The sequence below is a fragment of the Phacochoerus africanus genome, chromosome 15 (assembly GCF_016906955.1).
Source record: "Phacochoerus africanus isolate WHEZ1 chromosome 15, ROS_Pafr_v1, whole genome shotgun sequence".
In the NCBI taxonomy this organism is placed as follows: Eukaryota; Metazoa; Chordata; class Mammalia; order Artiodactyla; family Suidae; genus Phacochoerus; species Phacochoerus africanus.
This window is the reverse complement of record NC_062558.1, coordinates 14,683,731-14,706,311: the sequence shown is the minus strand read 5'-3', so window position 1 is coordinate 14,706,311 and position 22,581 is coordinate 14,683,731. Positions and strand designations below refer to the sequence as shown.

Below are 22,581 nucleotides of genomic sequence, written 5' to 3'. Positions count from 1 at the left end.
TGGGTGTAGGGAGAAATAAGGTTGATGAGGGGCCAGCCCTCAGGCCGCCATCGCTTTGATTCCTGCAGCAGGCCTGTGTGATCACTGTTGCTGTCTCCACTTTACAGATGAGTAAACCGAGGCTCCTAGAAGTCAGATGACCTGCCTAGAATTAAAGGACTAGTACGTGGTGAACTCAGCCTTCACCAGAGAGAGCAGAGCTTTGTGGAGGGGGCAGGGGGTGAGCCTGGAGCAGCAGCCCTCCCACAGGGCCCCAGCAGACATGCCTCCTGGGCTGCAGGTAGAGAAACTCTCAAAGCAGCGACTCTCAAACTTTAATGGGAAGATTCTGATCTTGTTAACATGATTCAGAGTCTGATCCTCCAGATCTGGGAGAGGGTCCTTGATTCCAAATTTCCAGCAAGCTCCAAGGTACTGCTACACGGCTGTCCACAGACCACACTTTAAGAATCAAGGACTGAAAGGCAGGCAGGACTGGCATCAGGGAACCAAGCAGGAACTTTGAGGAAAGCCCCAGGGGTCCCCCAGCCTGTGCCCTAAACCCCATCCCTGCTGTCACTGCCTGCTGGGTTTGGGGGGTTCTGGGGATGAAGTCACGGCGGCCCACGTCAAGTGGTGCAAGAGCCAAATTGGTTCAGAAGACTCTAAGTCTGAGATCAGAGCAGCCCAGATGCAGATCAGCCGGCAAGCCAACTGAAACCTGCAGTTCTGCCTGCTTCCGAGATTAAACAGCAACAATAGCAGCCTATAAAATCCTTTGATTGACTTGAAAGCGGAGTTGAACATTTGATCCACACGCCCATCTTCCTGCTAAGTCTCAGTCAAAACATTAAACTTCATGTTATTGTTTCTCTAATTCGTCATCTGTGAACTCAGTGAAGGTGTCATTAAAAATTAACCTATTTTTAAAAAATAACCTTTGTTTTATTTGAAGCCCAGAGTCAAGTGTTCTCTGTACCTGGACAGACTCTCACTGCTGATTTGTCAGGCTCATAAGCAAACTGATCTTTTCTCCTGATATGGCCAAGGAAACAGATTCAAAGTGTGTAATTCAGGAATTCCTGTTGTGGATCAGTGGGATGAGGACCCGACCTTGTCTCTATGAGGATGCAGGTTCAATCCCTGGCCTCGATCAGTGGGTTAAGGATCTGGCATTGCTGTGGCTGTGGTGTAGGTTGGCAGCTGCTGTTCTGATTTAATCCCTGGCCCAGGAACTTCCATATGCTGCAAGTGCAGCCGTAAAAAGAAAAAAATAAAATAAAAAATAAAAATCTGTAGTTCAGCCAGCTGAGCTTATCCGAGGAGCCATGGATGTAGCCCCCGAGGTGCTTATCAGTGCTGACTCTCCTAGGGGCAGGCGACGCCAGGCCTGGGAGGACAGGCAGTCCACCCCTGCCTCCTGAGAGGCCAGCTCAAAGGCCGAGAGTAACTGCCTGAACCTTGTCTCCAAGGCCAGGGAGGATCCTAGCAGCTCCCTCAGGGTCCACTGTCCCTCTCAGTTGTCATCACAGTGAAAGCAGTGGTCACCCCCAACGCTCCCTGCAAGTAGAAGGTTTTCCTTCATTTTCAGGTGTTGGGGGTATAAGGAAGGTGGGAAGCCTCAAACCCTGTTGGCAGTGCTCCTCCAGCCAGAAGGCCCAGCCTTGGGCTCCATGAGTAAGCAGGGCAGGTGTCACCATCCGGCCGTGGCAGGCACGGCTGCCGTCTCTGTACTCAGCAGCTACCAGACACCTGACTCCCCAGGCTGAGGCCAAGCCTCACTTTCTGGAGAGACTGACTTAGAGCTGGTGAAGTGGCTTCTGCAAGTCTGCTTGATCCAGGCTGTGCCCGTTGCCAGAGGTCACAGCCTCCAGCTTTCCACCTGCAGGGTGGCCTCGCTAGGTGGCCAGGTGGCCTGGAGTGGGTGGGGACGCTGCTTCAGGAAGGGGTGACCTAGAAAGGGCACAGCCCTGAAGCTGTGAACTCAGCTTTTGTGACAGGACCTGTCATAAGCCTCTGCATTTGATCACTGAGCTTGCAGCCCCAGAGGAAAAGGATGCTCTCTTCTGCGCCTCTCTTCAATCCTGCTGAAACCTTCCCCTTGCCAACCTAAAGGACAAAGAAACAGGAGAGATCTTCTATTTGGCTCATGAACTAAAACCAAAACAAAATGTTCCAGCTTCTTAAGGCGCTATCTTGGTGGCGAGATTTCCTGGGCGTCGGCAGATATTTTTCTTTTAGCCTCACACAGGTGTTTGATCCCCATAGACAGAGCCCCCCAGAAAGGTGTTTATGGTTGCTCAGAAAAGGGAAAAGAAACCTGACAAGTTTTAATACGTCCAAGGCCTGCCGTGGCAGGAGGCCCTGGACCCAGCTGGCTTGTCTGTGGCCGCAGCTTGGTTCCAGCCTCTCCTGGAGAACATTTTCCTGCCTGTGCTGCCCTCTTGACAAGCACAGGACTGGTCCAGACACAGCTCTCTGAGGCCAGTGATGTCCATTGCTACTGAATGACAGCGGCCGAATGACGTTTGACTGTCAGTGAGTGTCTTGTGATGGGGATGGAGATGGGAGATGTGAAGGTGATAACCCTGTTAATCCCGCCCAGCCAGGGAGCACATTATGGTCCCCAAAGCACTTATAGGTAGAGTATCTAAGAGAGAAGCCTGGGAGGAATTTGCTATTCCCATTTTTCCAATGAGAAGACTGAGGCTCAGAAAGATGATGAGCCCGAGGGTCAGAGAGGTTAAATGACTTGCCCAAGGTCGTACATAAGGATGTGGCTGAGCCAAGACTCAGACACGCAGCTCCTGGCTCTGGACCCAGATCTCTTCCCTCTGTACGGGGCACAGGGGCTCACATCAAATGTTCAAGTCAGTGGGGCCATGAGTTGTCAAGAAGCCTGCATTTAAAATCCTCCTGAATAATGTTACAATCTCCCCCAATTTCTTTCTAATTATTGCAATTATCCATATGGGAAGATGAGGGGAAATGTTTAAGATGATTTTTTTAATATATTACAAAAATTTTTTTAATTAAAAAAATAAAAATAATAAAAACAGTTTCTGGAATATAAATAAAATAAAATCCTGCTGATTTCAGAATGGGACACGTGTGGAGGGTAACAGAGTTATTGGCAACGCCTCATGACAACTTCATGGCAGGGACGGGGGCAGCCATGCCTGGTCCATGATGAGGATTATAACTTGCTCAGAGCCAGCCAGGGGGGGGTGCTGGCTGAGCTGGGGGTTGGGAGGGAGGGTGTTTATTTTGTGTTTTTTAATTTTATGGCCGCACTCTGGAATTTCCCAGGCCAAGGATTGGACCCAAGCCACAAAGGCAACGTTTGCCACGGCTGCCATAATGCCAGATCCTTTAACTCAATGTGCTGGGCTGGGGATTGAACCCACACCTCTGTAGCAATCTGAGCCACTGCAGTTGGATTCTAAACCCACTTCGCCACAGCAGGAACTCTACTGGGTTTTGATACACAAGAGTTTCTAGCCCAGGCATCCCTTTGCCTGAGGCTAGGTCTTCTCTGTGTAGCTGGGGCTTTCTGCTCCATCCACTCCTGCAAGAAGAAGACTGCCTCGTTCATCTGGCCAGATGCTGCCCTTTGGTGGTTACTAAAGAATTGATTAAACAAAGGAGCCTGCGAAGGAGATACTCCAAGACACCAATAATCCTTAGCTCTGGGAGCTGCTATTATTCTTAGGAATTTGCTCTAGTTTCTGAAATTTCTAAAATAGAAATATGTATGGTTAAGGGAGAAGAAAGATGATAAGAGACAAAAGAAAGAAAAGACCCAAGCTCCTCCCCATCTTGCTCGTATAACTGGTACCCGTGTCTTCCCTCGTAGCCTCCAGATTAAATAAGGCATGGACTCTCCTAAAATAAGATTGAAAATGAGGCCTGCCTCCCCAGACATTCCCCACTCAGTGTGAGAGCAGGGGGATGAAGGCGACTCCAAATTAGGAGACCCTGCCTGCTTTCCTTCTCTTGGCCAAGGAGATGGAAGAGGGAAGGAGAGGTCTGATGGCTGCACTTAACCAGAAGAATAGCGCCTGGCGGTCCTAGGGCTCAAAGAGGCAGGCAGAGTTTCCCTCTAATCCCTCCCTCTGTTCCCTCAGTATGAGCAGTGTTCACTGAACAGCTGGGCTTAGGTGCTGATGTGAGTGGGGCCAAGGTGACTGGGACAGGGCTTCAGAATTTAGGGTTCCCCTCTGTGGGTCAGACAGACACGTAAACAGTGACACCATGTGACAAGAGCTATGCTAAAGGTATGCTATAGTTCCCAAAAGCCTTGGGGAGTGAGGCCCAGGTCCAGCATTCATTGTGCGCCAGGCACAGAGGATTTTGAAGTGAACCGGAAGGGAGTTCCCATTGCAACTCAGTGGCTTAAGAATCTGATATAGTGTCTGTGGGGATACGGGTTTGATCCCCAGCTCTCTCAGTGGGTTAAGGATCTGGCCGCAAGCTGTGGTGTAGGTCACAGTTGCTCCTCGGATCCAGTTTTGCTGTGGCTATGCAGCAGACCAGCAGCTGTAGCTCCAGCTCGAACCCTAGCCTGGGAACTTCCATTTGCCGCAGGTGTGGCCCTAAAGAGAAAAAAAAGAATGGAATTAACCAAAGGGAAGTTCACATCCCTCACTTCCTCAGCAATAAATCCACGTCTCCAAGTGTGATTGACAGTAGGCATCCCCTTAGCCCCTCCCATTCACATTCTCCTAATAATTAACACCCAGCTCCTGTGATGGGCACCATCCCAGCTGTCATAACTACCCTCGGTGCTAGTGTGTAGTGACTGTTGGATCAGGCACCAAAGGGATGGGGAAAAAACAGATCCCTCCCTACCTGCCGTGGAAATTCAGATGCCTAAGGGTGGGACGTCATATGTGCCTGCAGGTGATTCTAATGCGACTGGGCCATTAGCTGGTCACAGGTGGGGTTGGCAGAGCATAAAATTTGTAACTAGATTAAATTTCCAGTCCAGTTCTACCACATCCAGGCTGCGTGAGTTTAGGAAATGAAGTTAACGTGGCCCTGGGTTTTGTCACCATGAAACGGGGATGATGAATCCCTGCCTGGCAGGGTGCTGTGATGGGTCAGTGAGGAGGGCAGAAGCAGGGGCAGAGGGCAGCTGTTGGGTCCTGAGATGGTCAGGCACTATGTCACGCACATTTCCGTGTCCCACGTCATTGAATAGTGCGCTCTTTTACAATGGGCACTATTACCCCATTTTGAGGATGAGAAAACTGAGGTAAAGAGACATGCTAAAGATCAACCAGCAGAGCAGGGATGGGAACCCAGATCTGCTGGCCTCAGAACCCCGGCTACACAGCCAGTGGCTTCCAAGGCCAAATGAGGTGAAGGCATGTCATGTTTGATGAGGTTTAATATTCATTCAACACACAGTCTCTACTCCTGTACTCCAGCATTTACACAGTTCTGCACTCTTTCCAGGTGCGCCCCTTTCCCAATGCAAAGACCGGGTCTCGGGGCACCCAGGCCCTGAAACCTGTAAAATAACACTCCCTGTGTTTTACAGGCTTTAGATCCACCCCGGCCCTGGGGCTCCACCAGGGGCCGAAAAGCCAGATACTGCTGTGCATTTGGCGGCCTTGTCCCCCGGGCTCAGGCCTGAGCCAGGTGCAGCCAGAAAGCTAACAAAAGCCAGGGAAAGGCCGCAGAGACTCCCTCAAGGCAACTAAGGCCTCGGCAGCAGAGAGGCGGCTTCCAGGTCTGCACCAAAGGCCTGGCACTCAGGAGGCACTGCTCTCAGCCCCAAGCCAGGCCAGGCCAGGCCACAAGATCCTCAGGAACCCGGGAGGTGGGGGCCCAGGTGGCAGTTGCCCTGACTTCTTGGCCCACTACCAGCTCCCCCATTCCCAGAGCAGATCCAGGGACTGAGGAGGCAGGTTCCAGGGTCACTGAGTGTGAAATGACCAGAGAGCAAATGGTCTAACTCGCAGCTGGAGGGTGTGGCAGAGACCAGATTTGCTTCATCTCCTTCTGAGGCACAAGCAGCAATCTGTGTACAGAAACTGCAGGTGGGAGTTCCTGTTGTGGCTCAGTAGGTTAAGAACCTGACTAGTATTCATGGGGATGCGGGTTCCATCCCTGGCCTCTCTCAGTGGGTTAAAGATCCAGCGTTGGTGTGGGCTGTGGTGTAGGTCAGCTCGGATACAGCTCGGATCCCATATTGCTGTGGCAGTGGTGTAAGCTGGCAGTTGTAGCTCCAATTAGACACCTGGCCTGGGAACTTCCATATGCGACATGGCACATGCAGCCCTAAAAGCCAAAAAAAGAAGAGAAAAAAAAAGAAACTTCAGGTGCAGGGGCACCTTAATTACTCAGATGAGGCAGCTTCCACGGCTCCCTCCCTGGGGCAGTGGAGTTACTTCCCAGCTCTTGGGCAGCCAGAGTTACTGATTGGTTGAAGGGCTCCCTCAGCCTGGAATGTGAAGCTCCCAGCCCATTGGTTTCCCAGCAGGGAAGCCCAGAACCCAAGAAAACTCTAGAAGTCCCCACCCAGGTGCCCCAGGGGTCCTCTGAGGGCTCTCTAAGGAGGCCAGGTGTCAGGCCCTGGTCGTTCACCTTTAACAGTGGCCCTGGCCAGAGCTGATCTCCAGGCAGTCGCGTATTGAAGTGCAGTTCCTGCCTGTGACAGCGAGTGCTTCCTGCAGGTGCAAGTGCAGAGGCATTGCAAGGCACTTGCAGCAGAGCATGAAATGTTGGGGTGTCTCCCCTCTGTCCACTTTCTCGCCCAGAGACATCCCTGAAGACGAGGTGAGGGAGCCAGCCCTCCCTGCCGTCTTGCTGGGGGGGCTCCATGGGAATAGCTGTGCTGTGGGCCCCACTCCAGCAACCTAACACAGGGGGTCAGGGTGGGGCACCATCCAGGGACCAGCTGTTGGCCCAGCAAGGCCCCCCCACTTGCTGTCTAGGACAGTGGCAAGGAAGTTGGGGAAGGCCCTGGCCCATCCTGTGGGCTTGGACCCATCGTGTCCAAGCTGAAGACACCCCCGCCTGGGAGGCATCTCGGGGGCAGATGCTTAGGGGCTTGGGCCCTGACCTGTGACTTGGGACAGGCTACTCGATGGCAGAGATGCCAGTACTGCCCTCCCAGGCCCACTGGCCGGCCGTACTTGGTAAAATGTGCAGAGTGACACAGGTGTTAAGTATGAGCGATCACCCCCAAGCGTGTGGGAAGCACCGGTTGATGACTAGCTCTGCTCCAGGCAATTGAAGAACAAAGGAGAGTCCAGAACTCCCTAAACCTAGTATGAGAGAGGAGTCCTGTAGGAAGTAACAAAAAATAAAGGAATGCTTAGCTCTGACTATGCAGAAGGGATAAAATGGAGCTCATATTTGGGAACTCCATGTCCTGTACCAAGTGTCTTATATATGTTTTATTGAGTTAGTTATAATCATGCCTACTTCACAGATGAGGAAGTTGAGGCTTAGCCAGCTTGAGCAACTTGCCCGACATCACACACCCACGAGTGGTAGAGAAGGACTTAGAACCCACAAGTTGATGCTCTTTTCATTCTACTCCAGGCCTCTCTGCAGTCCTGGAGGGCAGCTTGGGTGGGAAAGTCAAAGGTGCTTTTCCTAGGATTGCCCTGGCCGTAGAAAATCAAGACCTGCCTTTGGGGGGATTTCATTCTTCATTCATTCATTCACAGAATGGCTTTTAAGCACCATACTTGATCTCTGCTGGGTGTTTTACCATCTGGTGGGGAGACAGTCAATGCTGTGTGAATGTAGAAGGAACCCGTGGGAGGGGTGCCACCTACCTGTAGGGATGTGGGAAAGGGCTGAGCTAGGCCTAAGGATGATGGAGTAGGAAGGAGTGGTTCTGGGGGAGGGGACCCAGACCCAGCGTGGCTGCCACTCCGGAGGTCAGGATGGGAGGAAGAGAACCAGGAGGGCGGGTTGTACCTTTGAAAGGTTTGAAGTAGGGGAGAGACCTGACCCCTGGCCTCTTGAATGCAGGTTGAGTGCAGAGAGTGGAGGAAGGCAGGAAGGAGACGGCCCAGGAGGCTGAAGGAGCAGGGTGAGAGGTGAGCTGGGTGTGCTTTCCTGGCCTGACAACAGCACCCGTCTTCCTTCTCTCACTTCCAGGCACAGAAATCCTTCCTTGGGTGGATGATTTCCAGGGCTCCCTTAGGTCAGGAATGCAGTCTTCTGAGGAGGAGGGAAGCCAATGAGCATCCCCTTTCCACGAAGGGGTCACATCACCCGCCAGAGCCACTCATGGCCTCATGGGCTGGTCTGGGACTGTCTCAGTCCATTCAGGCCACTGCAGTGATATCTCAGACTGGGAGGCTGATAAACCACACAGCACCAGCCATCACAGTTCTGGAGGCTAGAATCTGGGATCCGGGCCCTCTTCTGAGTCAGACTGCAACGTGTCCTCACATGATGGAAGAGGTAAGGGAGCCCTGTGGGGTCTTTTTTTTTTTTCCCTTGCTTTTTAGGGCCACATCCAAGGCATATGGACATTTCCAGGCTGGTGGTCAAATTGGAGCTACAGCTGCCAGCCTACACCACAGGCACAGCAACATGGGCTCCAAAACACATCTGTAACCTACACCACAGCTCACGGCAACACCAGATCCTTAACCCATTGAGTGAGGCCAGGGATGGAACCTGCATCCTCAGGGATACTAGTTGGATTTGTTTCTGCTGTCCCACAATGGGCACTCCTGTGGGGTCCTTTATATGAGGGCACTAATCCCAAACCTGGGGGCTCCACCCTCATGACCTCATCACCTCCCAAAGGCCCTACCCCCTAAGATCAACACCTTTGGTGAGGACACAGCTATTCGAACCAAAGCAAACTAGAACCCAGTGCCTCTGGGGACAGACCTGGGGGCCTTCAGATGTATCACCCCATCCTTTTCAAAGGTCAGCCTCACCTGTGAAGGTGGCAGCTTAGCCTAGGACCTTCTAAGTGTGAAAAGCAAAGACCCTATGGTATAGTATGTACAGCTTGACTCTTGCCATAAGGGAGCCCCGGGGGTGGGGGTGGAGAAACATGAAGCACATCCTGCTCTCTGTCTTGGCTCTGCTCTTTCCCTTCCAGCGGACGGTGGCTCCAGGGAGAGCAAGAGAGCCCCTGAGAAGGGCACAACCATTCAGGGGAATCATCTCCTGCCCGGAGGGTGGGAGCCTTGGTACCTCCCACCCACCCACACCCTAGGCCAAGCCATCAGGAGAACCCGGATTCCTCCTGTCCCTGCCTGGCTGCTGGCAGCCAGGCCTGGCCTCAGCACCAGGAGCAATAAACAGCCACTGCTTCGAGAGGAGGCCAAGAGACATGTTCCACCCTCTGTATGAGTTGACAGCTTCCCCTGGAAATGGATTCACAAACTCAATTTGGTTTCTAGGGGAGTTTGAAAGAAATTTAAAAATTTTTCCCAGCAGCACTGAAAGAAATTTAAAAATTTTTCCCAGCAGCACATCTTGATAACACCCCTCGCTTTCTTTCCACACAGCGTGATTCTGGCTCTTTCTCAGAGGCCAAACCCAAGATCAAATAATGAATCATGGTTTATCCAGGCTTCTAAGTACGTTTCCACACGGCACTGATTAAAACAATAACTGGACCTTTAGTTAAGTTAAATCATGAGACAGGTTACAAAAACTGTTCCCAAGTTTCACGAATTAAGTCTCCTGGACAAGGGAGCATGTTCTGAGAAAATGGCCCAGGTTTTATACCCAATGTCTCTTCAGCATCGATCAAAGACTAATTATAGCCTTCGAGCTGGGATAGTTTAGATACCAGCCTCAGAAATAGGGATTGAACAAAATCCCCTTAATCACCTGGGGACTTTTGTTTGTTTTTGTTCTGCCTGTGAGACTGACGGCACTAACAGCCTGAACCTAGGCAGAACACAGATCAGGACTTGAACCCACGTTTTACTCACCCGACGTCTGGACTCACTGAGGTTCAGGTTCTTTATGCCTCCACACAGAAGGAATTTAGCGAGAGACAATGTGATAGGCAAGAAATAGATTTCTTAAGATCGGACACTTGTGAAAGATGTGGAATGTGGAAACCGGGCAGGGCCTCCTCGTTTTATGTCTTTATTAAAGAGCCTGAGACGCTGGCCCTAAAACCTGGCCCCGATGACTCAACTCTCCACGTGGGTTTAATGCTTTCCCTGGCAGAGGCTCAGCTGTAGGACTCGCAAATTTCAATCCCCCTTCCCAGGGTGGCCTCCAGCCCTGCGGGAGTACCTTTAGTACTTGCTGGATTCTCAGAGGTGTGGCCTGTGACTCCAGCAATCCTATAATTAGGGCTTAGTATTTGGTAAAGTGTGTGCTGCCCCTGGGGCGAGAAAGCGCACTCACCAGGGGGTTGGTGGCTGACCCTTGGCCCTGTTGCAATAGCCATATTGCAGTCAATGCTTGCTTAGAACCGACACACACACACGTTTGATTCTCTAATTCAGATAAGAACAGCTCTTAAGGAGGCTGGTTGTTTCTTAAGGTGGAAGGTGAAACCCCAAGGGAGGAATGAAGTAACTAAAGGTGGTGATTAAGCTGCTCTACAAGAGGAGGAGGCGATTTCCTAAGTTTGGCTGGGTGAGACAAGGGGGTGCGTGAGAGCCAGTGAGGCTCTGGGGGAAGGGACAAGAGAGGAAGCACCAGGGAGAATGGCGGCTGAGGAAAACCCGGGGAACAGAAGTATCTGAGAGTGTCAGTGGTTTGCGGTGAGAGGGCTTTATCCCAATCTCATGGGTCACTAGAGATTTCCTGGAGACTTAGAAGAGGGGCTGCCTCCTGCCTCTGGGCTGCCTGCAGCGAAAACAGGGGCCGCAGTGAAATGGTGTGGAGAACAGTACGGTGGTTCCTCAAAAAATACGACATAGACCTACCATGTGACCCCATCCACAAAAAATAAAGCATAGAATTACCACATGATTCCCGTTCCGCTTCTTACTATACACCCCAAAGAAGTAAAAGCAGGGACTCAGACAGATACTTCTACCCCTGGGTTCAAAGCAGCATCATTCACAAGAGCCAAGAAGTGGGAGCAACCCAGACGTCAATTCACGGGTGAGTGGATAAACAAAGTGTGGTCTATGCAGTCAACATTACAGAATATTATTTGGCATGTAGCAAATTCTGACACATGCTAGAATGAGAACCTTGAAGACATAATGCTGAGTAAAATAAGCTAGTCACAAAATACTGTAATGATTCCACTTACATGGGATAGATAACTGGAGTTGTCAGGTTCACACAGACAGGAAGTAGAATGGGGGTGGCCCCGGACTGGGAGGAGTGGAAACGGGGAGTTATCATTTAATGGAGACAGAGTTTCAGTTTTGCAAAGTGAAAAGAATTCTGAAGATGGCTGGGGGTGACAGCTGCACAGCATTGTAAACGTAGTTAATGCCACGGAACCGTACACTACAAGATAGTATATTTTTGTGTTCTGTGTATTTTAACACACTTGAAAAAAATCCTGGCAAAGGAAACCTCTTAGCTCTGCACATTTTCTCGGGTTTCTTTGGGCGTTGAGAAAACTCGTGTTTCTATAAGGATTTGGCTTGATTACAGTGGGGTTACCTCTACTCGGGGACTCAGTTTAGGGTTTAAGGTGTGGAGTCCCCCTTGGAAGATTCCTGTGTGGCCCGCAAAGTGGGTGGGAATGGGGCCAATGCTGCCATTTTTCCTTGCGGCCCTGGAACAAACACTGTTTCTTGGAGCATCAAGTGAAATCACTGATTTACATACAGTAGTCATAACAAAGTATGTCTTCCAAGTGATCTTAGGGTGGGCTGCTCATGCTATGAGATGCCCTCAGAACGGAGGACCACTGAGGAAACAGTGGATACCCAGCTTCTTCCCGTACCCGGGTTCCAACAAGTGGAGAGACCTTCTCTACTGAAAGCTGTGTCCTTCCTCTTATGTAGTGGTGAATGCCTCCAAGCTCAGGGGGTGGGTGGGGTGGGCTTTGCCCAGTCCAAGGAAACTGGACAGGTGCCTTATTATCACCCCTCCTTTAGCTGACTCTGATGGGTTTTCAAAGATAAATTTTTCTTTGACCTTTGACCCATTTTTGGCCGTAGAATAGCCCCTACCCCCACCCCAGCCATCCCTACTAACTGCATCTCACAGGTACTTCCAGAAACCTGCTCAAAACTGAAATCCTCCAACTTTGAGATCTTTTCAGACTGAAGACCCAATTCCTGAGGTCAATTCCTCAGTTCAAATATGACCCATAGGGTTCTTGGCTTTCAAAGAGACCTATCTTCAAATTACAGGACACCCTAAAGAGAAGTGGTTCAAGCCAGATTCCCAGAAGACCAAATTAAGTGGTGTGAGCTGGGACTGTCTTCCCAACAAATTGGACCCCCATCTCCTTCAGAAGGGCTTAGGCAACACTTAGCCCAGTTCTAAGCATGGCTGGAAGATCCAAATAAATGAACAAGTCATCAACTACCCTATGGCAAGCCCACCACCGCTGATTTGGCATCTTTCTTCATCAATACATTTGCTGATCAGCAATACATCTGGGTTGTGATGCCTAAGGATTGAGAAATACATTAATGACCTAATCACTATAAACATTAATCCCAATTTTGCCATTTAATACCTTGCTGATTCCTAAGCAAAACTTTCTATCTTGATTTTTTTCTCATCTATAAAATCATGATAAAAGATCTGTAGAAGTACACTGAAAAATGAAAGAGAGAAAATAGAACGATGAAACACTTACTGGTGAAGTGGCAGCTTTTTCTGCCCTGCCATGCACTTGATTCCAAGCCTGAATAGGAGAAAAGTGAGAATGCTGGAATTCATTTGCATAGCCAGGGGAAGGTCCCTCTGGGATCTCATGGTTTGTCTTCCTAAATCAATCTGGCCTCAAGCATCAGGTAAACAACACAGCCGAGCATGAAGACACAAACATACTAAAACGTTAACCACTTGCAAGCAGAGGCAGAGTAAATGGTGAGGAGGAACTGGATCTTGAGCCAAGTGGGAGCAGCTGGTGACCCACTTCAGTGACAAAGTGTCAGTGATGAAAAACACTGTACTGGGAACTTAGGGAGACCCCAGAAGCTGTGGTCCCCGTCTCTGCCACAGCACAGCTGTTATACTCAGCAACTCACTGAAACACATCCAGACCCAACCAAACTGCCATGCTGATACCTTGGGGCTGGCTGTGTGGCGCTAACAAAGTTAACACACAGGTGAATTTTAGACACTGTAATTAGACCAGGTAAGGAGTTATTATCACACCTCTTTCTCAATAGAAAAAGACAAAACAAAACAAAAAACCCTGAGGTACTAAAAATATCATGAAGCTTCTACGTGGTCACTAAGCACAGAACCAATTCTGTGCCCCCACACTCCATCTCGACCTGAAGAGTCAGAACTTAGGGATCAGAGATTTGGGTTCTAGAATCTGACTGTCTAGGATCCTCGTCCTGGCTCTGGCAGTTATGAGCTTTGTGATTTGAGGCAGGAACTGACTTTGTTAAGCTTTGGCCTCGTTGTCTAGAAACTGTGGATGACGATGGTGATGTTGCTTCAAAAGGCATAGTGAAGATTAACTCGCATACCATTACAACCTGTGTGCCCCCATTCATATGTTGAAGCCCTAACCCCCAATGTGACACTATTTGGAGGTGGGGTCTTTGGGAAATTATCAGATTTTTAAAAATTTATTTTAAAGGCATTTGTAGATATCCCCAAATTTCCATTTAGTGAGGAAAGAATCACTTTTACACACAGTCATCCCTCTGGTCAATGGTTGTATCTTTTTTTGTTGTTGTTGTTTTGTTTGTTTGTTTGTTTTTGGCTCTGCTCGAAGCATGTGGAAGTTCCCAGGCCAGGGATCAAAGATGAGCCACAGCAGCCACCCAAGCTAAGCCACTGCAGTGATAACACCGGATCCTTAACCCACTGGCCACAGGCAACTCTGGGAGATGATTAGATTTTGAGGCCATGACGGGATTTGTGCCCTTCTTAAGAAAAAGAAAAGAGACCAGAGCTCTCTCTCCCCATCACATGAGAAAGTGGTCATCTGTAAACTAGGAATCAAATCAGCCCGCACCTTGATCTTGGACTTCCCAGCCTTCAGAACTGTGAGATATAAATGTCTATTTTTAAGCCTCCCAATTTATGGTATTCTGTATGGCAGCCTGGCCTAACTAACACTGCCCAGAAGACTTAGAACAGTGCCTGGTCCATAGCAAAGCATTCAACAAATATTAGCATGCATTTATGTTTGGCTCTTTTGAAACTTTATTAAGAAATATTGCAGCAGTTCTAATGTTTAAAGAATAATATGACAGCATACCTACCCCCCAACATAAGCTATAAAACATCTCTGATATGGTTGAAGCACCTTTTTATCTTCCAGATAGCAGTCCCTCCTTCCCACCCACAGGTAACCATGCTACTGAACGTGGTATTTATCATTACCATGCATTTCTTTATATCCCCCCCCATATATATATACACACAATGAGACTGAGCTGGAAATACTTTTAAGCCAGGACTGACATGTGTGTCTTCCAGAAAGATTCAGACTCAGTATTGAACTTAGCACAGAGGATTGTTTGGCAAGCACATCCTCATCTATCACCTCCTCTCTTTATCTTTTCACCTCCCCGACCTGGGAATGTGCTACTGTCTCTGGGTGGACCCCAAAAGACGATGCAAGCCATTCATTAGGTCCCTAGTAACAGCTGTGGCTGGTCGGGGACTGTAGAGCCTGCCACCCATCTCGGTGCTGACGCCTCCCTCTCTTCCTTTCCAGACGGAGATGCGTCTGCAGGACCAGCAGCTGGCGCGGCAGCTGATGCGCTTGCGCAGTGACATCCACAAGCTGAAGATCGAGCAGACCTGCGACCTCCACCGGCGGATGCTCAACGACGCCACCTACGAGCTGGAAGAGCGGGACGAGTTGTCCGACCTCTTCTGCGACGCCCCGCTCGCCTCCTCCTTCAGTCTCTCAGCACCACTCAAGCTTATTGGGGTCACCAAGATGAACATCAACTCGCGAAGGTTTTCTTTGTGCTGAGAAGCCCTAGAAGGGGCGGTGAAGCCAGAACGAGGGGGCGGGTGGGAGATGCGGGAAGGGAGCTGAGGTCCAACTACCCGAGTGTGTCTCCCGGAGGCAGGGCTTCCCCGGGACCTGTGGCAGGTGCTCTCGGGGCACGTCTGCTGCCAGCGTCCCTATGCCTGGCCCTGGCTTAATACCCAAAGAGTCCTGCAGAAGGGCCACTCCATCCGATGTTCACTGAGACCTTGTCCCCAGCAGACACGTCTCATCCTCCCCTCACCCACATCCCTGTTTTCTAGAATCACTGGTGCTATGACCTGGGAACCCAAAGGGGGCCCCCAACGCTGTGATTCTTGCAGAAGGCTTCCCCGAGGGCACCGAACCCCAGTGGAGAGGTGATCAGATATGTCAGTCTTGCCATCTCTCTGGTGCTGGCCTCTGAGTACTGGCTTGCATTGACCCTAAGTGGTGACTCAGTCACCTCGACAGGGGCCCATCAGGAAAGGACTAACATGGTTGCTGGGGTGGGGGAGCCAGGCCACAGCCACAGCCAGGGTCCTGGTGAGGTCATCGACCTTGGCCCTGCGGGTGTGGGGTAGGTAAGTTGTTTCCAGTTTGTGCCCAGCACACCAGTGTAGCCAGCATGGGGCAGGCATGGCTACACCCTGCTGCCCGCCCTGGCCGCTTACACCAATCCCAACCTCCAAAGAGCCCTCTGCCACCACCCCACAACCCCAGGGAGTGCCCAGGAGTGGATTTCCCTATAACAGAATCTCACAGAAGCCAGCAGAGGCCTCCTATGGATTCTGATGTCACCTCTGCCACCTCCGTGCCCTCCCCAGAGGCTTGCCCTGAGCCGCCTCTGAGATTCTGTGCCTGACTTAAACAACTAATTTTAATTGAATCAGACAGACTGTTACTAATCTGTTGCTAACTTGTTAATAACTGTTTGATTTTTGTCCAAATGGCAGAGCCAGTGGGTAGGTCCAGTGCAGAGGTTCAGGGTTTGGTTTTACAAGCTTCTCCCACAAGACAAGGGTAAGGATCAGTAAAGTGAGGGCTGAGGCCTCGACGGGTTAGGAAGTTAGGCCGGTGGCACACTACCTGCCAGGGGATTGACCTTTGATCCATCTAGTCCAGCCCTCTGGTTCACAAAAGAGTGAGGCCAGGGAAGGAACATGGCCTCCCTCAGGTTCCAGAGCTCTTTAGCGGCTATAGAATATTGGTATATTAAATCATCATCAATAATGCCTACACCAATCACATGTCAATGAACTTGAACTCCAAAGATGGTACTGACGCTTTGCTCACAAACCACTAACCCATCTACTCTCCACCTCACTCAGCCCTGTCATCTCCCAAGTTACACTTCCTACTGCTGCCAGGATTCACCATCAAAGTGAGGTGTCCTGTTGCTTTGTCTTTCCTGCTTTGTCTTCCTGTATCATTTCACTGGGGCCCATGGGCACACACGCACGCACACGCGCACACACACACCATGACCCACGCTGGGGAAAGCTTGCCTTTCTCTTGTAGGCCAGGAGTGGGAGTTTGTAAATGATTGGTTCCTAGTTAGAAAAGAAGTTGGTGTTTCCTTGTGATTTCAAAGACGGTATAACCACATTCCCGAGATCTGTTTTTGCCCTGACTCTGAGCAGTGGCAGAAGTCTGAGGCCCAGGAGGCCTCAGTGGAAGCCCAGACCTGTCAGGCCTGTTCCTGGGGGAAGGAGGCAGACTTCTCTGCCCAGCACTGTGTCTCCTCAGGGATTTTGGACAAGCCCTCCCAGGTCTTACAGGGGCCTGCCTGCCAGGCTTCTTCCAGAAGAGTCCTGGATCCTCGGGTATTGGCTGCCGTGCACACACGCACACTCACTCTGCAGAGACTCACTTGAACCCGCACAGGCAAGCCTGTTCCATATTCTGAAAAAAGGCCACACTGATTATTTTTCTTTCTAAAAATCAGTCATTACAGTAACTGAAAAAGCTGGGTCCAACCAAAGCTGAGTGACTTGGTTGAATTCTATCAACGCAACCGGGCAATGCCGTTGCTCAGTGAGTCCAGTGATTCCTTTCTTTGTTCTCTGAGATCAAGGCATACACTTTTTGGAGGGGTGTCGCTGTCTTGGTCATTTTGCTTAGTTCATCCCAGGAGAATTTTATTTTGGGGATAAGGCAAGAGGGGGTCAAGAAGAGAAGTGGGGGGAAAAGACAGATGTGTTTTCTTACTCATTGTCCAGTGTCTTTTCACATCCTTATTTCCATGGTGAACACAGTTCAGTTCAGCTGCGAACTAACACGGTGAACAAACCAGGTCAGTTCAGCTTTGTGAAGTCCCCGACTCGTGTGGGTCAAGACACATTTGGGACAGTCACAGCCTAAGCGGCATCACCAGCTCCCCAGGGCAACCTTCTGGCTTACCACACATATGGGACACTGTTGCAGTTTTACTCATTATCTACCCGTCTCTGTGCGTCTCCTAAGGAGCTCTGGGTGTAAAACACGAAGTCTCTGTTGAAGCTGCCAAGTGGGGTGAAGTCTGAGGCCTTTGTGGGCTCCTGGGAGCCCAGGCAGGCTTGGGATGGCCTGACCCAGCCCCAACGTCCTCCCTGTAGCAATACCAAGTGCTATTATATAATTGATGGACAGTTTATAATTTTATTTTTTATGATTATTTGTTTCTATATTGCTGTAGAAAAAGTGAAATAAAAATTGCTTCAAAAGAAGACATTTATTACGAGGAGAAATGTGCTTCCTTTGATCTTATTCCTGCTACAGCACACATAGCGCCAAGCACTGAATAGAAAGAAAGAGAGAGAGAGAGAGAAAAGGAAAGAGAGAGGAAGAGTGGGAAGGGAGGAGGCAGGGAGGAGGGGGGAGGATGGAGGGAAGAGGTGGAAGAAGAGCCCCCCCCCTCACCTCATGGGACCTTCCTCCAAGGGGGGAAGGCCTGGTGGTCTTGCCATCAGTCAGGAACTTTCCCTCGCTCTGCAAGCTCAAGATGCAAAATGTAGAGATGCAGCCATTATGTGTGAATTTGAGCAAGGCCAGAGCCAAAGCAAATCCACTCTCTCCTACAGTAGCCTCTTCCAAAGGTAACTCTGATCAGATTCAGAATATTTGGGTCAAACTCAGAGCACTGCTGGACAGCAGACCCACAGGACATGTATTTCAAATCACAGCTCCATCATCCAAGTCCTTGGCATTCCTGTGCCCTACAGAGAACTCGTGGTAAACTTTTTCAGCCTCTCAGGCAGCCCCGTCTTCAAAATGAATCTGCATGAGGATCATCTGGGGTGTCAGCTGCACATGCAAGTTCCCAGGAAATTCCTGGGCTCCCCCAACCCCCATCCCAGGGGGTTTGGTGTGAAGCTCTGACATTTTTCACAAATGCCCCAGGAGACCAACACATGTGGTTCACAGACACTTGGAGAAACCTTCAAAGGAACAAAGCAGACTTGGGGAAGGCATGCCTTGAACAGCTTCTATCCGTCGTTCCCAGGAGAGCCCCATGTCTGCAGGTCAGAGTAGGTGTTAGCAGTTCCATTTTGTGGACAGAACAGCTGAAGAGAAGCACTCTGCCTGTCCCTTGAGACTATCATCTGCCCACACTAAGCAAATGAGTAACTAGGATCCAGTTCCTGCAAAGGGCACCCAGTATGAATTGGCCACATGGAGTAGGGTGTTTGAGCCCGGGGGTGGGGGGGGGGGCGCGGAGGGGGGGATGGGCACTTGGAGATTTGCCATCACCCTTGGCCTTGTGGTTCAAAGGGTGCTCCAGAAGCCATTGGGCCTTTCTAGCCCTGCAGATGGGACCACACGAACCCTTTTTCAGCCCAAAGGGAAATGACTCTAATTTGGCCTCCAAATAAGTTAAATATCTTTAAGTGCCACAGAGAAAATTAAATGTGACCACCGTGTCATTGTGAGGGAGGGGGCTGCTTTTACCACGTGGCAGGAAAGGCTTCTCCTCGAGGGTGCTATTTTAACAGACACTGCAGCCCTGCAAAGATACAGGAAAAAAAAGTGTTCCAGAGAGAAAAGCAGGACCCTAATTCCGAGGCAGGAGGGAGGGTGGTAGGCAGTGTGGCTGGAGTGGGGTCAGCCTTGTAGGTCAGAGTGAGGAATCTGGGTTATACTGGGGTTATTGTGGAATTGTTTGAGGTCTTCATGTCGGATAGTGATGTCTGATCTGATTTAAGTGTTACCAAGATCTATGTAGAAAGTAAAGAGGGAGTGGGACAGGCGTGGCATCCGCAGGAGGAATCAGTGGACGTGAAAGTGACTTGGATGCATGCACATAGCAGCTGTTGACAGGGTGGCAAATCGTCTGATTTGGAATTTACTTCGGAACATATACCTGGCTACTTTGGAGGTAAACCAACAGAGCCCCCTGGTAGCTTGGATGTGGAGGGTGGAGGAACTGGAGACTTAAGGATGGCCCTTTGGCCAGCAGCTGGATGGGGAGGTGTCATTTACTAAGCTGCAGACAGTTTCAGGGGACCACGAGTCGGGGAGATGGGCAGCATCAACAGCCATCTCAGCCGTGTTATATGTCAGTGTCTATTTGACCTCCAAGGCGGGAGCGAGTAGGTGATTGGTTATAAGGACCGGGACTTCAGGGAAAAGCCAATGTTAGAGACATAAATTTGGAAGTCTGGGATTTTTGTGTCTGGGTGATAGTAAAAGCACCGTCTCTGGATAAATTCTTCTAGGAAGAAAGTGTAAACACAAGAAGAGGCGACTAAGTACAGCATCCCAGGGACCCCAATACCTGGAGGTCTGGTAGAGAAGGAAGAACAGTCAGAGGAGACTTAGAAAGAACAGCTAGTAAAGTACAAGGAAAACCAGATGAAGGGTTATCAGGGAGCCTTAAAGAAGAAAACATTGCAAGGAGAGGATTGTCAGTATCAAATGCTGCTGAGAAATTGAGGAAGAGGCAGACAGATTACAAAGAGGTTTCAGGCGAGACGGAGATCACCCGTCATTTATTACAGCAGGAAGAGCCCTTTCAGTCCAGGGGAGGGACAGAAGTCCAATAAGCGTGGGGTGAGAAGAAAATGCAAAGTGGAGGAATTGACTCTTTCAAGTCAGTTTGCTGTAAAAGGAGCAGAGAAAAAGGAGCTGGACAAAGACATCAAGTCAGGGAAATAACTTTGGGCTTCCTCATAACAGTTTATAATAGAGTGGCTTTGTATATCAACAATGTATCATGATAGAAATGCGTCATAAAAGTGCTGGCATCTAAGGTGTGCCCATAGGAATTATCTGTTGGGGAGGGAGCAATTGGTGGCATGAGAGAGAAGAAAGTAATTGTAGCAGTGAAGTTCTCAAGGGGGACGGGGGAGTAGGGGTGTCAGTGGGGAGGCTGGGCTGGGGGAGAGGCAAAGACGCTCTTTCCCGTGTTGCGGGAGGGGGATGCTGGGGCGATGCTTGGGTCAGGGAACCTCTGGTGGGAAGAAGAGGAGCATCCCATTTTGGATCCTCCCTATTTTCTCTGTGAAGTAGGAGTGTGACTTGGAGAGGGTGGAATGTCAGAGGTTTGAGGAGAAAGAAGTTTTGACATAATTAGCTCAGCAAAAGGGCATGTTAATTTATTAGGAAGGGTAGTCAAATTATCTGGCAGTGTTGGCTGCCCGTTTGAGGCTTGTGGTCATCTAGTGGGATGCAAATCCAGTGACTGTGGTGGAGTGGAGTTTTTCTCCAGAGACGGTTGCATGCCATTGCATGCCACAGTGCAGGACCCAGGGCAGGCAGGTAGTGGGAGCGGAGGGAGCCAGGGACCAGGGAGGACGAGGACGAGGGCAAGGAAGCAAAAGGTAAAGTGTTTTACAAAGGAGCAGTTGTAGCGTTATTTTTATTTTATCTTATTTTTTCAATTTAATGGCCACACCTGCAGCATATGGAGGTTCCCAGGCTAGGGGGCGAATCAGAGCTGCAGCTGCCGAACTACGCCAGAGCCACAGCAACGCAGGATCCAAGTCGAGTCTTCAACCTACACCACAGCTCATGGCAACGCCAGATCCTTAACCTGCTGAGCAAGGCCAGGGATTGAACCTCTTCCTCATGGATATTAGTCAGGTTCTTAACCCACTGAGCCACAGCAGGAACTCCGAGCCATCATAGTATTGAACAAAGGAATCCAAACTGAGTAAGGTGGGAAGAGGGGACATGGGGACATAGGCGTCAGTAGTGCGAGAGTGGTAGGGTCCACAGGTGGAGGTCTCAGTGCCATCTGAGACTCGCTGGAGTGGCAGGAGAAAGACTGAAGAGAAGGTGTTGATCAGAGGAGGGGACAGGAGATGTGACGTTAGGGGATGGTGCGGCTTATTCCTTCAGAAACACAGCCTGATGCTACCTTAGCTGCCCTCTGGCCCCCACTAAGTTGTGCCTCATGGGCTGGTGACGTCAGTCAAAACCTCAGCTGCCAGAGCCTCCCTCAGATCTTATCCGTCTTATACAGAAAGGGGCTTCTGAGCAGTGTTGACAGCCTTCCCTTGGGCATCTCAGGAGAGCAGAGCTTCTCCCCCTTCCTAATTCTCCCTGTCGAAGCCCCAAGTCTGTGGTCGTGATGGCTGGGGAAGGGCTGGAGGAGAACAGCAGTGTGGCCGAAGGTGGCCCTGCCAGGATATGGAGGCCAAGTACAACCATGTATAAGCCTATCTGATGGGAACCACCCAGACACACTGGAGGTTTCAGATGAGGCTATTTTCAAGTTCCCTGTTCAGAGGCTCAAAGCAAACAGCAGTGGAGACAGCAAGGCGGTCTCCGAAGGAAACTGATTCAGGAAGAGAAACCTCAGATGTTGGAGAGCTGTGGCTGGCTGTCACCCACACTCCCCTGCAGGAGATAAGTCCACTAGGGACATTTCCAGACCAGCAGGGACAGGCACTGGGAGGGGATGGAAATTCTTTGGGACTTAATCCAGCAAGGTGTGGCTCAGCTCTGCAGAATCAGAGTGTATTTCTTTCCTAAACCACTTTGTCAAACAGGGGGCCCTTGACGGCTCTTCTTCCTGCCCCCTACTCCACCCAGGGACATCTGAAGCCTGAGACAGGACCCCTTGCTGGTGTACATCCAGAGTGCCAAGGGACTCTGCCTCCCTCCGAGAGATTCCCCTCCCCGCGGGCCCACCCGGGGAACCACCACTGCCCCTCGAGCTTCACCCGGAAGGGTGCCCCCTGGGGCAGCACAGGGCTGGGGGCAGAGCACTGTACTGTCTGCCTGTCCCGTCGCACCAGGCAGTGTGGGCAGGGAGGGGAAGTGTGGGCGGCTGTGGAGGACCTGACCCAGGGCCCCAAGTCTTACAGAACCACTGGAAGACAGGGAGGCTGCTGATCCAAGCTCGTCCTGAAACTGCGCTGGCTTCCAGGAAGCTCAGCAGGCGTCCCTGTGGGCTTCTGGCAGCCCCTATATGAGTGATTCTCAAAGCGGTGTCACATCTGCCTCTCTCTCTGCCAGACGCCACCACTGGGAAATAACAGCTTCACATGCTGTTGTGAGCTAAACTGTTATCTCCTCAAAATTCAAATGTTGCAGCCCTGGCCCCCAGGACCTCAGAATGTGACTGTATG

At 50.5% G+C, this 22,581-nt stretch overlaps 1 protein-coding gene across 2 annotated transcripts in view; it reads left to right on the top strand.

The window, feature by feature from the left end:
- The window catches only part of FAM167A (family with sequence similarity 167 member A), a 38,887-nt gene extending 21,151 nt beyond the window's left edge, over positions 1–17,736 (top strand). The window contains exons 4-5 of one of the 2 annotated variants that reach the window (XM_047761500.1): positions 8,104–8,412; positions 14,765–17,736. In XM_047761500.1, the coding sequence (XP_047617456.1) occupies positions 8,104–8,412; positions 14,765–15,028 (573 nt within the window). In that variant the 3' untranslated portion in view covers positions 15,029–17,736. The remainder of the gene's footprint in view (positions 1–8,103; positions 8,413–14,764) is intronic. The other variant, XM_047761501.1, reaches the window with a different exon arrangement.
- The last annotated feature ends 4,845 nt before the right edge of the window (positions 17,737–22,581 follow it).